At 47.1% G+C, this 14,939-nt stretch overlaps 1 protein-coding gene across 1 annotated transcript in view; it reads left to right on the forward strand.

Annotated features, from left to right (window-relative positions):
• Window positions 1-283: 283 nt before the first annotated feature.
• Window positions 284-14,939, forward strand: part of ELOA (elongin A) — a 33,172-nt gene continuing 18,516 nt past the window's right edge. Inside the window, exons 1-10 of the mRNA XM_025385184.1 lie at window positions 284-947; window positions 6,350-6,406; window positions 7,526-7,632; window positions 8,537-9,728; window positions 10,105-10,216; window positions 10,835-10,990; window positions 11,098-11,195; window positions 12,595-12,775; window positions 13,025-13,136; window positions 14,001-14,173. Coding sequence (XP_025240969.1) covers window positions 795-947; window positions 6,350-6,406; window positions 7,526-7,632; window positions 8,537-9,728; window positions 10,105-10,216; window positions 10,835-10,990; window positions 11,098-11,195; window positions 12,595-12,775; window positions 13,025-13,136; window positions 14,001-14,173 — 2,341 coding nt within the window. The 5' untranslated portion in view covers window positions 284-794. The remainder of the gene's footprint in view (window positions 948-6,349; window positions 6,407-7,525; window positions 7,633-8,536; window positions 9,729-10,104; window positions 10,217-10,834; window positions 10,991-11,097; window positions 11,196-12,594; window positions 12,776-13,024; window positions 13,137-14,000; window positions 14,174-14,939) is intronic.

The raw sequence follows: 14,939 nt of genomic DNA on the forward strand, positions 1-14,939 counted from the left end.
GGAAACATCTATCTATCTGTCCATTCAAGAAGTATTTATTCGGTGCCTATGTGCCAGACACTGTGGGGAAAACAAGACACATGGGCTATTATTGCTTCATGGAAGGAACTAAGCTGTTTGGATCTTGACGAATCCCTTTCTCTGGGCCTCAATTCCTGGACCTGTTCAGAAATGTGCGCTCACAGTGGTCCTAGATATCTTAGATTCAGGTTCCATTTTCAGTTCTCTCCTGTTCTGCGGCCATCTGCAAGTTAATTTGATCTCCTTGAACCTCAGTTTCCTCATCTGCAAAATGAAGATGATACATCTCGTTTCATCAGGTTGTACTGAGGCTGGAAAATATAGTCTAACTATTGACGCATCGTATGCTCAGCCTAGGGTGGCTGCTACCGCGAGTACCTTAGGACTCCTAGGGCGGGCACCAGCCCGGGACCCCTGACAGGGTGTTCATTAGGGCGTGGCTAGGCCCCGGGAGGGGGAAAGCGTTAGGATTTATAAAGCCAGAGTCTGGCACGCTGGCCTCATTCTGTCTTGAACTAGACCCTGGAGAGGTCTTCCAGGCTTGGGCTCAGCACGCGAGCACCGGGAGCTGGGGTGCCTGCGGCGGAGGCGCACACGGTCCCAGCAGCCCCCAGCCCTCAGCGCGCACACCTGGGCCCGGGGCGCGAGGCGTGCGCGGCCGCTGGGTGGGCACTGGGGACCCGGCCCTGGGGGCGGAGCCTGCGGCCCGCCGCCCCCCGCACACCCCAGCCGAGGCCCGGAAGGGGCCAGGCGCGCTTCCGTCTCCGCCGGGGATGCACGGAGGGCGGAGCTGCGGCCCGAGGACGCGACGCGAGCCCAGTTCCGGCGAGGAGGCCGCGCCAGTGACAGCGATGGCGGCGGAGTCGGCGCTCCAAGTTGTGGAGAAGCTGCAGGCGCGCCTGGTCGCGAACCCGGACCCTAAGAAGGTGAGCGAGGGGGCGGCGCGTAGCCGGGTGGGCGTTGGTTCGGTGCGGGCCCCGTAACGGTCGCGGCCCGGGCGCGGCGGGATTCGGGGACTGGGACCCTGAGCCAGGCCCCGCGGGGCTGGGGTCATGAAGTTCGCGGCCATTGGCCGCTGCTCGCGCGCTGGGACCCCGTGCGTCGGGCGTCGGGACGCCGGGCCCCGGCCGCTCCCCCTCCTTCACGGGCCCGGGACGGGGGCGCGCCCGGTGTGGACACCGCGTGCCCAGCGCTTCCTCCCGGAGGCGCTCCCGTGGCGTCCCGAGCCAGCTGTTTCCTGCGGGAGAGCGCGCCCGGGGCGGGAGGGCGCTGGCCACCGCCTCGCTGGCCGCCCGGTGCCTGCGCTGGTGTCCGGCTCCCCGCGGAGCGGCGCGGACTCACCAGCGGGTGCGTGTTCGCCGGGAGGAGGAGAGCGGGCGCCCGAACGCTGCGGAGCCTGTGCTCGTGGTGTCGTCCGCGCCTCTCGGAGACGCGGTTACTACTCTCCGGCTGGATATCAGAACGTGGACCTTTCGCTTTCTCAGTGAATCTCTTTCAAAACAGAATAAAGCCTCACGTCACCTAGGCGTACTCCTGAAAACTTAGGTTTGAATTGAAAAAGAGGCGTGGGCCCGGGGTTGGAAGTCGCAGCTAGGTTTCCTTTTGGCGATTAATAGGAAGGTAAAAGCTACCGTTTCTCGTTGTTCGAATGATGGGCAACTGTTTTTAATTGTAGTTAACTAGTTTTTGTTGTTTATTGTACAAACTGAACATTAAGTTAAAAGCGTTCTTGTACCTTTCCATCTTTCTGTCACTCACTTCTCCATGGTCTCCAGGAGACAGTCTGGTGGTTGTATTTTTTTTTTTCTTTGAGACCAGTCTTGCTCTGGTCGCCCAGGCTGGAGTGCAGTGACGCGATCTCGGCTCCCTGCAACCTCCGCCTCCTGGGTTCAAGCAGTTCTCTGCCTTAGCCTCCCCAGTAGGTGGGATTACAGGCGCCCGCCACCACGCCTGGCTAATTTTTGTATTTTTAGTAGAGACGGATTTCACTGGGTTGGCCAGGCTGGTGTTGAACTCGGCTGTCAGGATTTTTTAAGTGGAAATACAACGATGAAAGCACTACGTGTTTGGCATTCTCCGTCATCATTCTGGCCGGGGCGGGCAGTTCTTGGAGTTGGAGCTCAGTCCTGGTGGAAGAGGAAGTCGTGGAGGGAGCGCTAGGGCCGTGGGGGAACTGCTTTGCGGAGCCTCTTCCTCACCTGCTGCTTCCTAGGACTAACCTGAAAGGCTAAGGTACCAGGCTGAAAGTCAGTGCTCAGAAGAAACCAATCGTCGTTTTTCTTTTTTTTTTTTTTTTTTTTTTCTTGAAGAGCCACTTTCTCTTTACCTTGTTCTAGCCTGTTGGAGGTAAGGTTTCTCCAATTCCAAAGGCCGTACACAGCCTCTCACCATCAGACCACTTTTTAAGGGTTCTCGTTCATACCTAGCTCGAAGATTCACTTCTTCAGGAAGCCATTTTAGTTACAAATCTGGGAAAACTTAAAATGCTTTCATTGTGCCATGTTTTCTGTTGCAGCTTCAGTACCGTACCTAGTGGTCAGGCATGCTTACAAGTTTCTTTTTACAGTAACGCCTTGTGGACGTCTAATAAATGGTCATTATTTTAGTACTAGTTTGTTTTCCTAAACACTGTAAGATCTGTGACTGACGTTTGATACCTTAAAGCAATGCCCCATTTGTTCTTTATTTCTGTCAGATAAAAATATTCTATGAGTGTCTACAGTCTTTTAACTAGAATTTAGATTTGGAAGTAGTTTTTCTATTGGTTGATTTGCATGAAATATAAAATTAGGAAAAGGCTTATTCCACCTTAACCTAGTTGAATTATTAATGATTTTTTTGTTTGTTTGAGGATTTGGGCTTTTTCTAGATAAAAAATCACCCTGAATTTCTAGCTTTGCATTGTGAAGTGAGCATTATGAAGATGAGAAAATGTTGGGAGATCATTTTTGCAAAGGGCATAATAGTCGACATTGAGAAATGAGTTAACTGCAGAGGGAAAATTGCAAGCTGGCATGTTGGCCTTGTTCCTTTCAACCTTCTGGTAACCTAACAAGCTCCTACAGGTTGTATGTGAAATTGCAAGATGATTATATAGCACTGTTGAATTTGCAACCAGATCTTGCTTTCAAACCATTATTAGCCAAGGGTTTGATTCCACGCGTATGTTCATGGATTTTCTAGTATTAGACATTGCTGTAACTCTGTTTTCACTTTTTCATCTATCATCTTGGCTCGCTTGAGGGAGAAGGTATCAGCAGGCTAGGGCCACTTGGTTTCTGTTTTTATGTTTCATAGTTCATGGCTAATAAAAGTTACCTGTCCTTAAGCCGAGTGCAGTGGCTCACCTGTAGTCCCAGCACTTTGGGAGGCCGAGGTGGGTGGATCACCTGAGATCAGGAGTGTGAGACCAGCCTGGCCAACATGGTGAAATCCCGTCTCTACTAAAAGTACGAAAATTAGCCGGGTGTGGCGGCAGGCGCCTGTAATCCCAGCTACTTGGGAGACTGAGGCAGGAGAATCGCTCAAACCCGGGAGGCAGAGGTTGCAGCGAGCTGAGATCGCGCCATTGCACTCCAGCATGGGCAACAAGAGCAAAACTGTCTCAAAAAAAAAAAAAAGAAAAAAAACTGCACACACAGAGTTGGCCGGGCGCCATGGCTCACATTTGTAATCACAGCACTTTGAGAGGCCAAGGCGGGCGGATCATGTGAGGTCAAGAGTTCGAGACCAGCCTGGCCAACATGATGAAACCCTGTCTCTACTAAAAATACAAAAATTAGTTGGTCATGGTGGTGGGTGCCTGTAATCCCAGGTACTTGGGAGGCTAAGGCAGGAGAATTGCTTGAACCCAGGGGGCGGAGGTTGCTGTGAGCCGAGATGGCATCATTACACTCCAGCCTGGGCAACAAAAGCAAAACTCCAACCCCCCCCCCCCAAAAAAAATAGTTAACTTGTCCTGTCTTATATTTTGACTGTGAAAACTACCAAGAACATTTTGATGGCAGGTGACATTAAAAATATTTTTTGCTTTTTTGGGTTGAAGGATTGTGCAGGGGACAACTGAGATGCCTAAACATGCACCCCGCAAATGTTTGATATTTCTCAATTGCCTGTTGTCAGTTCTTACAAGCTCGACAGTTGGTACCTTGTTTGGTAACAGCAAGTTTCGATCCACCTGAGGATGACCAGTGCGCCTTTGTCTTGTTATTGCTTTGTTCTTTCTTGAAATTTACTGAAAATAGAGGGGTTGTGAAGTCCTTTTTTCTCTTGTGTTAGACTAAATGAGTCTGAAAATCTTGAGGGTTTTAGTTTTATCTACTTTTAAATCACCCCTACCAACCCAAAGTGAAGCAGAAAGACAGCATTTGTCCTTCCAGTTAGTGCTAGGCTTTGAGATAAACACACCCACGGTGATTCCAGCCTCATCCTTATATGTTGGCTTTGTAGAGGTCCTGGAACACCTTTGTCCCCTTGGTGACTTCCTTTACTACGTGGGTTATGAACTGTCTAATGACATCACAGGAGGAGTTTTTCTGCTTTCTTGCAAGTATGCTAAGAAGTATATGAGCTGCCGCTCTATTTTCTTTTCCTAAGGACAGTGTTCTGATGTTGGATGCTTCTCCTGGCTTTACTTACTGTAGTAGACACATTTGACTTTCCATCTTGTTAAGCAAGTTACCTAACCTGATTGGGCTCAGTTGCAATATCTGAAAATGGGGAGAATAACATCCACTTTATAGAGTTGGTTAGTGGGGATGAAATGAGGTAATACATGTAAGAACGTAGCTGACACACAGTAGATGGTATGTGAATGTTCCCAACCTACTCCTTCCAAGGAATGGCATTATGAGAGAACCACTTGTTTTTGACCTTTTCAGTGATTTAAAATTTTCCTTTAAGTGAAGGAATTGGCATTATTAGTCTTTGCACCCATAGCTTGGGTGGCAAGAAACACAAAATTTTTCCTGAGTTGGATGTTTGTGGTGATAGGATTTGAAGTGGAGGATAATTTTCACTCAACTATGAAGGTGAAACTCCCTAGATATGCCACTTGGCCTCTTACTTGATCTCAAACAAGATTATCACTTGTGATCAAATTGCTCTGTCTGGTGTAATGATTGAAGCAGAATGACCAGAAAAACAGACTTGTTACTCCACCTAATAGCAATATGGCATACCAATTATAGCCTGGGCCACACATGGTAAAAGAACAGATCTTGTTATATAGTATTTAAATGTAAAGGTAACCACAGTTATCTATTTTAAACTACTTGTACTTTGAAGCACTCCTTGTATGGTGAGTATGTTTAGATACACATAGACATTTCCTAGAGAAAGGTGTGGCCAGTCATGACTTTTGTTAGAAATAGAGCAAGTAGGAATTGGCTGAGGAATATCTGGTTGAAGATCTAGGGCAGAACGTTGAAAGCTGTCAGTCGATGAATGAAATGATAAGTATTTAGTGAGCTTTCATATTGTTCTAGACACTATGACTAAGGACTGCACATGGTTTGTCTCAATGAATCCTCATAGTTTGTGAAGTAGAGACAGGACCAAGTTCCTGTTTTGCAGATGAAGTAACTGAAGTTTGGGGATGTTTTTGACTTATTCAAGATCTCCCATCAAGGAGTGACAAAGCCAGACTGTGAAGCCTGTCTCTGACTCCAGAACTCCATCTTAACAGCTCTGCTATTTTGATTTTGACCTAGTTTTAGGGACTATAGGAAGGAAATGTGGTCAAACCCAGATCACTTTTCTAATCTACCCAGGCATTTTGTGTCCACCATTAACATCAAAGCTGTGATTCTGGCAATTCAAAATGGTTCTTGGCTTTACACTTATATAGAAGAAAACAATTTTGTTAAACACTGTGGCCCTTCTGGAAACATGATGGTCTTTTCCTGTAGAGGCCTTTTCTTCCTTTTACTTCCTCTGTGCCACGTCCGTGGGTAATTCTCCTAAAACTGGTACCTTTCTCATAAATTCTATCAAAACTAGGGCAAAAATAATAGTTGTTGATGGCTTTTATCAGAGTTGGTAAGTTTTGATTCTCTTCTCTACATCTTATTTCCCCTTGGTGTAGCACAGTGGTTGAAAGCAGGGAATCTAAAGCCACAGACCTAAGTGAATCTTGCCCCACTTGCATCTTGGGACAAGAAACATAACTTTGATGAGCCTATTTTCACACTTGTAAAATAGGGATATTACTTATTACTATAAATAGGGATAATACTTATACTCATTACTGTAAATGGTTAGCACTAAGCACTTAATCAGATATTTTTAAAGTGAATGACTATTGAAATTAATGTTTTCTTCTTTGCAGCTATTGAAATATTTGAAGAAACTCTCCACCCTGCCTATTACAGTAGACATTCTTGCGGTAAGAACTGTGTAACTTTAAATATTATATAATGATATCCCATTCCCTTCTCACTGGAGAGTGTGTAGAGTAAGGTTACAAGTATGGGCTTTGGAAGTGAAAGAAACCAGACACAAAAGGCCACATATTGTCTGATTCCATTTATATGAAATGTCCAGAACAGGCACATCCATAGACAGAAAGTAGATTAGTGGTTGCCAGGGGCTAGAAGAATTGGGAGGAACAGGATTTCTTTTTAGGGTAATGTAAATGTTCTGGAATTAGATGGTTATAATGGTTATACAATATTGTGAATGTTCTGGAAACCACTGAATTATGTACTTTAGTTAAAATGGTGAATATTGTTATGTGACTTTATTTCAAAATTAGAATTAAAAGAACATTGACTTTGGCATCAACTAGTCCCAGATTCACATCTGAGTTCTGTGACTTTAGGCTGCTCCTATGTAAAATGGGTCTGATTCCTGCCTCACGGAGTTATTGTAAAGACTGATTCAGAACTGTATGCAAAGCAAAGCTCTTATCTTAGTGCCTAACACCTGCCCTAATCACTGTTGTTATCATTAAAGTTCTACAAGTGTTTTTTCCTTCTCTGAACTTGGTACGCGTTGCTACTGTGTGTCATTAGAGATTTGGGGCATAGGCACAAAGTAATTTAGTGTTAAGATTTGCAGGGTTGGCCGGGCGCGGTGGCTCAAGCCTGTAATCCCAGCACTTTGGGAGGCCGAGACGGGCGGATCACAAGGTCAGGAGATCGAGACCATCCTGGCTAACACGGTGAAACCCCGTCTCTACTTAAAAAAAATACAAAAAACTAGCCGGGCGAGGTGGCGGGCGCCTGTAGTCCCAGCTACTCGGGAGGCTGAGGCAGGAGAATGGCGTAAACCCAGGAGGCGGAGCTTGCAGTGAGCTGAGATCCGGCCACTGCACTCCAGCCTGGGCCACAGAGCGAGACTCCGTCTCAAAAAAAAAAAAAACAAACAAAAAAAAGATTTGCAGGGTTATGTTTTAGGAAGGAAGTGTTGCTTGTTGAGTTTCTCAAAGCAGGAGGCCTTATTTCTTTAGGAAAACATTAGCCTAGTTCCAGACCCCTCTAACAATTACTTTGTCAAATTTTAGGAGACTGGGGTTGGGAAAACAGTAAATAGCTTGCGAAAGCACGAGCATGTTGGAAGCTTTGCCAGGGACCTAGTGGCCCAGTGGAAGAAGCTGGTTCCTGTGGAACGGTAAGAACATTTCTCTTTAGGTTCGTTCAATTTCATGGTTAAATTGGGTTACCTGAAGTATTTACAGATAGAAAAGGTTTTCTTTATTATTTCTCTTTTGCCTTCTAAAACTGTTTTGCCTCAATTATAAAAATAATCCATGATCATTGTAGAATATTAGAAAATATGGCCGGGCGCGGTGGCTCAAGCCTGTAATCCCAGCACTTTGGGAGGCCGAGACGGGCGGATCACGAGGTCAGGAGATCGAGACCATCCTGGCTAACACGGTGAAACCCCGTCTCTACTAAAAAAATACAAAAAAACTAGCCGGGCGAGGTGGCGGGCGCCTGTAGTCCCAGCTACTCGGGAGGCTGAGGCAGGAGAATGGCGTAAACCCGGGAGGCGGAGCTTGCAGTGAGCTGAGATCCGGCCACTGCACTCCAGGCTGGGCGACAGAGCCAGACTCCGTCTCAAAAAAAAAAAAAAAAAATTAAAAAAAAAGAAAAAATTAAAAACAAAAATCAAAATTTCCTATTTCTATCATGCAAAGACAAACGTTATGAACATTTTGGTATGTTTCTTTCTAACCGCTCCTTAAATGGCATTTTTTTTTAGTTGTGAACTAGATAAATAATGAGCAGCCCCCATTTTATATAACAAACATGTCCCCATGTTTTAAAAAATCTTCATTTTCATGTATGTGAGATATTTGATCTTTGCATCTTCTGGTTAAACTCATCATTTCTCATTTGGGTTTTCCCGGTTTTAAGACTTGAGTATCTTTAAGCATAACCCACTTACCTTCTTAAGACCTTGTTGTTTCTAACTCTGCATCTTCACTTCTTTGGTGAGTTCAGGTTCTGTGACTTTGTCCCTCAACAAGCAAGATTTAGACCTCCTTTGTCTGCTTTTTGTTTTATTTTAGAAATGCTGAGCCTGATGAACAGGACTTTGAGAAGAGCAGTTCCCGAAAGCGCCCTCGGGATGCCCTGCAGAAGGAGGAGGAGATGGAGGGGGACTACCAGGAAACCTGGAAAGCCACGGGGAGCCGATCCTATAGCCCTGACCACAGGCAGAAGAAACATAGGAAACTCTCAGAGCTTGAGAGACCTCACAAAGTGTCCCACGGTCATGAGAGGAGAGACGAGAGAAAGAGGTGTCACAGAATGTCACCAACTTACTCTTCAGACCCTGAGTCTTCTGATTACGGCCACGTTCAATCCCCTCCATCTTGTACCAGTCCTCATCAGATGTATGTCGACCACTACAGATCCCTGGAGGAGGACCAGGAGCCCATTGTTTCACACCAGAAGCCTGGGAAAGGCCACAGCAATGCCTTTCAGGACAGACTGGGGGCCAGCCAAGAACGACACCTGGGTGAACCCCATGGGAAAGGGGTTGTGAGTCAAAACAAGGAGCACAAATCTTCCCACAGGGACAAACGCCCCGTGGATGCCAAGAGTGATGAGAAGGCCTCTGTGGTGAGCAGAGAGAAATCACACAAGGCCCTCTCCAAAGAGGAGAACCGAAGGCCACCCTCAGGGGACAGTGCAAGGGAGAAACCGCCCTCTAGTGGCGTAAAGAAAGAGAAGGACAGAGAGGGCAGCAGCCTGAAGAAGAAGTGTTTGCCTCCCTCAGAGGCTGCTTCAGACAACCACCTGAAAAAGCCAAAGCACAGAGACCCGGAGAAAGCCAAATTGGACAAAAGCAAGCAAGGTCTGGACAGCTTCGACACGGGAAAAGGAGCAGGAGACCTGTTGCCCAAGGTAAAAGAGAAGGGTTCTAACAACCTAAAGACTCCAGAAGGGAAAGTCAAAACTAATTCGGACAGAAAGTCACTGGGCTCCCTCCCTAAAGTTGAGGAGACAGATATGGAGGATGAATTCGAGCAGCCAACCATGTCTTTCGAATCCTACCTCAGCTATGATCAGCCCCGGAAAAAAAAGAAAAAGATTGTGAAAACTTCAGCCACAGCACTTGGAGATAAAGGACTTAAAAAAAATGATTCTAAAAGCACTAGTAAAAACTTGGACTCAGTTCAGAAATTACCCAAGGTGAACAAAACCAAGTCAGAGAAGCTGCAGCCGGCTGGAGCTGATTCAGCCAAGCTGAGAAAGGTAACCCCTTCAGCCCCTTGGTGGCTTCCCACCCAGAGCACCTGGCCCTGCAGAGCTCAGAGGATTGCCCTGCCACTGTTTTCCTTAGCTTGCTTTTAGGGGGCCTGTTGAATTTCAGCTTGCGGTAATTTCCTCTGGGCTTTACTGGTTGTCAGGGTACATTGTACCCCAAATAAGAATTTTCTGCATTATTCTCTCGTCATGGGCCCATCTGTATTTATTTCCTGACTGAGGTGGTGTCAGGCATGACTGTGGCCCCCTCCAGCCTGGATCTTCCTGTGCCAGGTGTCCAGTCAATGCTCCTGGGAATAGAGTGTAGGAAAGAGAGCTGTGCTCATACTTACTGACTCTCCACCCATGGGTCTGTCCCCCGCAGGTGCCCGACGTGTTGCCGGTGTTGCCAGACCTCCCGTTACCCGCAATACAGGCCAATTACCGTCCACTGCCTTCCCTCGAGCTGATATCCTCCTTCCAGCCAAAGCGAAAAGGTAATTTTCTATATCTTCTTTTTCTTAATGGGAAAAAGATTTTAAAATTCATTCAAGGTAGGGTGCAGTGGCTCAAACCTATAATTCCAGCACTTTGGGAGGGCGAGGCAGGAGGATTGCTTGTGGCCAAGAGTTCTAAACCGACCGGGCGTGGTGGCTCACTCCTGTAATCCCAGCACTTTCAGAGGCCGAGGCAGGTGGGTCCCCTTAGGTAAGAAGTTCGAGACCAGCCCGGCCAACATGGTGAAACCCTGTCTCTACTAAAAATACAAAAATTAGCCAGGCATGGTAGCGCGTGCCTGTGATCCCAGCTACTCCGGAAGCTGAGGCAGGAGAATCGCTTGAACCTAGGAGGCGGAGGTTTCAGTGGGCTGAGATTGTGCCATTGCACTCAAGCCTGGGTAACAAGAGCGAAACTTTATTTCCAAAAAAAAAAAAAAAAAAGTTCTAAACCACCCTGGTCAATACAGCAAGATGCTGTCTCTACAAGAGAAAAAAAAATAGCGTGGATTGCCATTGGGAAAGGGAAGTGGGAGGCTGAGGGGGGTAGAAGGAGAGTTTTCACTGGATCACTTAGGGCCTTTTGTAATTCCCTTTTGTGTTTTTCTTGCCCTATAGCATTCTCTTCACCCCAGGAAGAAGAAGAAGCTGGATTTACTGGGCGCAGAATGAATTCCAAGATGCAGGTGTATTCTGGTTCCAAGTGTGCCTATCTCCCTAAAATGATGACCTTGCACCAGCAATGCATCCGAGTACTTAAAAACAACATCGATTGTGAGTCACATGCGCCTCTCTAGCTCTCATGCACATTGTAGCACTTGGACCTTATCACTGGGTGGCTTGGCTTCTACTCAGTGCTTTCACCTTTGATTTCTCTGCAGCAATCTTTGAAGTGGGAGGAGTCCCATATTCTGTTCTTGAACCCGTTTTGGAGAGGTGTACACCTGATCAGCTGTATCGCATAGAGGAATACAATCATGTGAGTATTCTGTTTGGGTGGGAAGAGGGCAGTTTTCTGGCTTGTACCTCCGGAAATAGCTTTGTCCCTGTGACTCCGCTGTGGCTGAAGGGCAGATCAGTGGTCAGAGCATTGTTGTGGGCCTTTAAACAAGCATGTTATTAGCACTTGCTCCTGGCACCTTAAGTGGGCCTCTTTGGTTAGGATCATGGTGGGATTCAAAGGGAAAAGAAAAGCACTTTTAACACCTCCCTTGAGCTTGCCTAGTCATGAAGGTCAAGGGAGAATTCTGGCAGCAGAGCAGCTGGGACCCAGGGTGGGTAAAGCACTTTGTGTTGACACTGACATCTGGTGATTGACTGGATGTCTCTTAAGAGACATCAAGATCTATCCAGAAATCCTCCTTAGGATATAGGTATACACATTTGATTGCATCAGCTATCTCTCTTTAATTCTGAGAGTTCTCTGACCTAACATCTTTTTTTTTTTTTTTTTTTTTTTTTGAGACAGGGTCTACCTCTGTTGCTTAGACTCTGCAGTACAGTAGCCTAATCATGGCTCACTGCATCCTTGAACTCCTGGGCTTAAGTGATCCTCCCAAGTAGCTGGGACTACAGGCACATACCACACCTGGCTAATATTTTTATTTTTCGGAGAGATGGACTCTTAGACTCTTGGCCTCAAGTGATGTCCCATCTTGGCCTCCCGAAGTGCTGGGATTACAGGCATGAGCCACTGCGTCTGGCCAATAACTTAACATCCTTCTTAGGTTGCCCCCTGCCATCACAGTTCAGCGTAGTGTTGGGAAGTGCCTGATTGGACTTGATCACAGTTCTACCCTTTGCTGATTTTCTAAAGGAAAAGACTGATCTTACACTAATTTTTGTGATATCCTGTCACAGCCACCAAAAGCAGCTAGCATAGTGCCTCACACTTAGCATTTTTAAAATTTAGTGAGTTATTTTTTCCTAGAATTGTGGTATTTTAACATACTACTACGACAAAGACCAAAAAATTATTAGGAAACTGGTCACTCCTAGGTAATTAAAGAATCAGAAAAAGATATGGGGCCGGGCGTGGTGACACACGCTTGTAATCCCAGCACTTTGGGAAGCTAAGGTGGGTGGATCACTTGAGGTCAGGAGTTCAAGGCCAGCCTGGCTGACATGGCGATACCCCGTCTCTACTAAAAATATAAAAAATTAGCTGGGCATAGTGGTAAGCACCTGTAGTCCTGGCTACTTGGGAGGCTGAGGCACAAGAATCGCTTGAACCCAGGAGGCAGGGGTTGCAGTGAGCCGAAACTGCACCACTGCACTACAGTCTATGCGACAGAGCAAGGCTCTGTCTCAAAAAAAAAAAGATAGTGCTTATACATAAAAGTGCTTGTACATAAATGATGTCCTGGTTCTGGTTTCAGGTATTAATTGAAGAAACAGATCAATTATGGAAAGTTCACTGTCACCGAGACTTTAAGGAAGAAAGACCCGAAGAATATGAGTCGTGGCGAGAGATGTACCTGCGGCTTCAGGATGCCCGAGAGCAGCGGCTACGAGTACTAACAAAGAACATCCAATTCGCACATGCCAATAAGCCCAAAGGTAACAGAGACGGGAGAGCTGGGGTAGAACTGGCAGGATGAGTGTTCTGGTCAATAGCAGGGTCTTGGTGGGCTTGGCTGGTGTGGGACTGCTCGCCCCTACATCAGGTAGCAGGGTGGGTATTTCTTCTGCCACAGCCCATGCTACCCTATAGTGGGGTTTCAGGGCAGTGGAAAACCCCGTGGATTATTTAAATAACAGTAGCGTCTCTGCTCAAGAAGGCAGATGTTCATCTCCATAATTCCACAGGCCGACAAGCAAAGATGGCCTTTGTCAACTCTGTGGCCAAGCCACCTCGTGACGTCCGGAGGAGGCAGGAAAAGTTTGGAACTGGAGGAGCAGCTGTCCCTGAGAAAATCAAGTAAGAACTGTGTTCTTACCTGGCTTTTGTGTGCTATCAACCCTTAAGAGGTAGCCATAGCGGCAGGAAGCAAATTGCTTTTGGTGAAAGCAAGGCAGTGCAGAAGGTGGACTCTGGGGGCAGACCTCATCAGCTCAGCACTTCCCTCACCTCCCTCAGCCTCTGCTTCTTGGACTGCAGTGCAAGGTGATAATTTCTCCTGCCCTAGGGTAGTCAAGATTAAATGGAGAGCAAAGCCTGGCTTATGGGAAACATTCTCTTATGCTTTCCCTTTTCTCATCTAAACAAAAAACACATTTCTGGCCGGGCGCGGTGGCTCAAGCCTGTAATCCCAGCACTTTGGGAGGCCGAGACGGGCGGATCACGAGGTCAGGAGATCGAGACCATCCTGGCTAACACGGTGAAACCCCGTCTCTACTAAAAAATACAAAAAACTAGCCGGGCGCGGTGGCGGGCGCCTGTAGTCCCAGCTACTCGGGAGGCTGAGGCAGGAGAATGGCGTAAACCCGGGAGGTGGAGCTTGCAGTGAGCCAAGATCCGGCCACTGCACTCCACGGCAGAGCGAGACTCCGTCTCAAAAAAAAAAAACACATTTCTGCAATGACTGTTATTTTGTCTAAGCCACATTAGCATTTTCAAAATACAGATTTATACCAAAACAGTGAAAAGTTAGTTGAGATTATCATTTATTCTGAAAGGATAATGCAGACACCTCTGAGCCACCACCAGAATCCAGGGTGCTAGGGTCCACTGGTCAAAGCCACAAACAGGGTAAGTCATCCTCACACAGGCCAGCTTCAGGCTCTTCATGCTCAGGGCAGATTTCTTGTGCTCATGACTAACCAGTGTTGTCCTGTGTTGCAGGATTAAGCCAGCCCCGTACCCCACGGGAAGCAGCCATGCTTCCGCCAGTAGCAACAGCTTTAACCCCAGCCCTGAGGAGCCGGCCTATGATGGCCCAAGCACCAGCAGTGCCCACTTGGCACCAGTGGTCAGCAGCACTGTTTCCTATGATCCTAGGAAACCCACTGTGAAGAGTAAGTAACTTGGAGTTCCTGCTCAAATATTATTTCAGAACTAGTTTTTAACTCTCAATGTCATTATTCACTGTATTACATTTTGTGGACTGCATGTTGCATGTGCATGATGCCTTCCTTGCACATAGCTGGTCTGAATGTCAGTCCCTCCTTCCCTCTGCTTTGTCCATAGTGCACTATATCTTTTAAATAATTATAGTGAGTCCAGGTGCGGTGGCTCATGCCTGTAATCCCAGCACTCTGGCAGGCTGAGGCAGGAGGATCCCTTGAACCCAGGAATTCAAGACCAGCCTGGGCAACATAACGAGACCCTCTCTCTACAAAAAATTTTAAAATTGGGCATAGTGGTACATGTCTGTAGTCTCAACTACTCAGGAGACTGAGGTGGGAGGATCACTTGAGCCTAGGAGGTCGAGGCTTCAGTCAGCCTAGATGGTACCACTGCACTCTAGCCTGGATGACAGACGCTGTCTCTTTTTTTTTTTTTTTTTTGAGACGGAGTCTTGCTCTGTCACCCAGGCTAGAGTGCAGTGGCACGATCTCAGCTCACTGCAAGCTCCGCCTTCTGGGTTCACACCATTCTCCTGCCTCAGCCTCCTGAGTAGCTAGGACTACAGGTGTCCACCACCACGCCTGCCTAATTTTTGTGTTTTTAGTAGAGATGGGGTTTTACCATGTTGGCCAGGCTGGTCTCGAACTCCTGACCTCAGGTGATCCATCCTCATCAGCCTCCCAAAAGTGCTGGGATTACAGGCATGAACCACCG

The sequence above is a fragment of the Theropithecus gelada genome, chromosome 1 (genome assembly GCF_003255815.1).
Source record: "Theropithecus gelada isolate Dixy chromosome 1, Tgel_1.0, whole genome shotgun sequence".
NCBI lineage: Eukaryota > Metazoa > Chordata > Mammalia > Primates > Cercopithecidae > Theropithecus > Theropithecus gelada.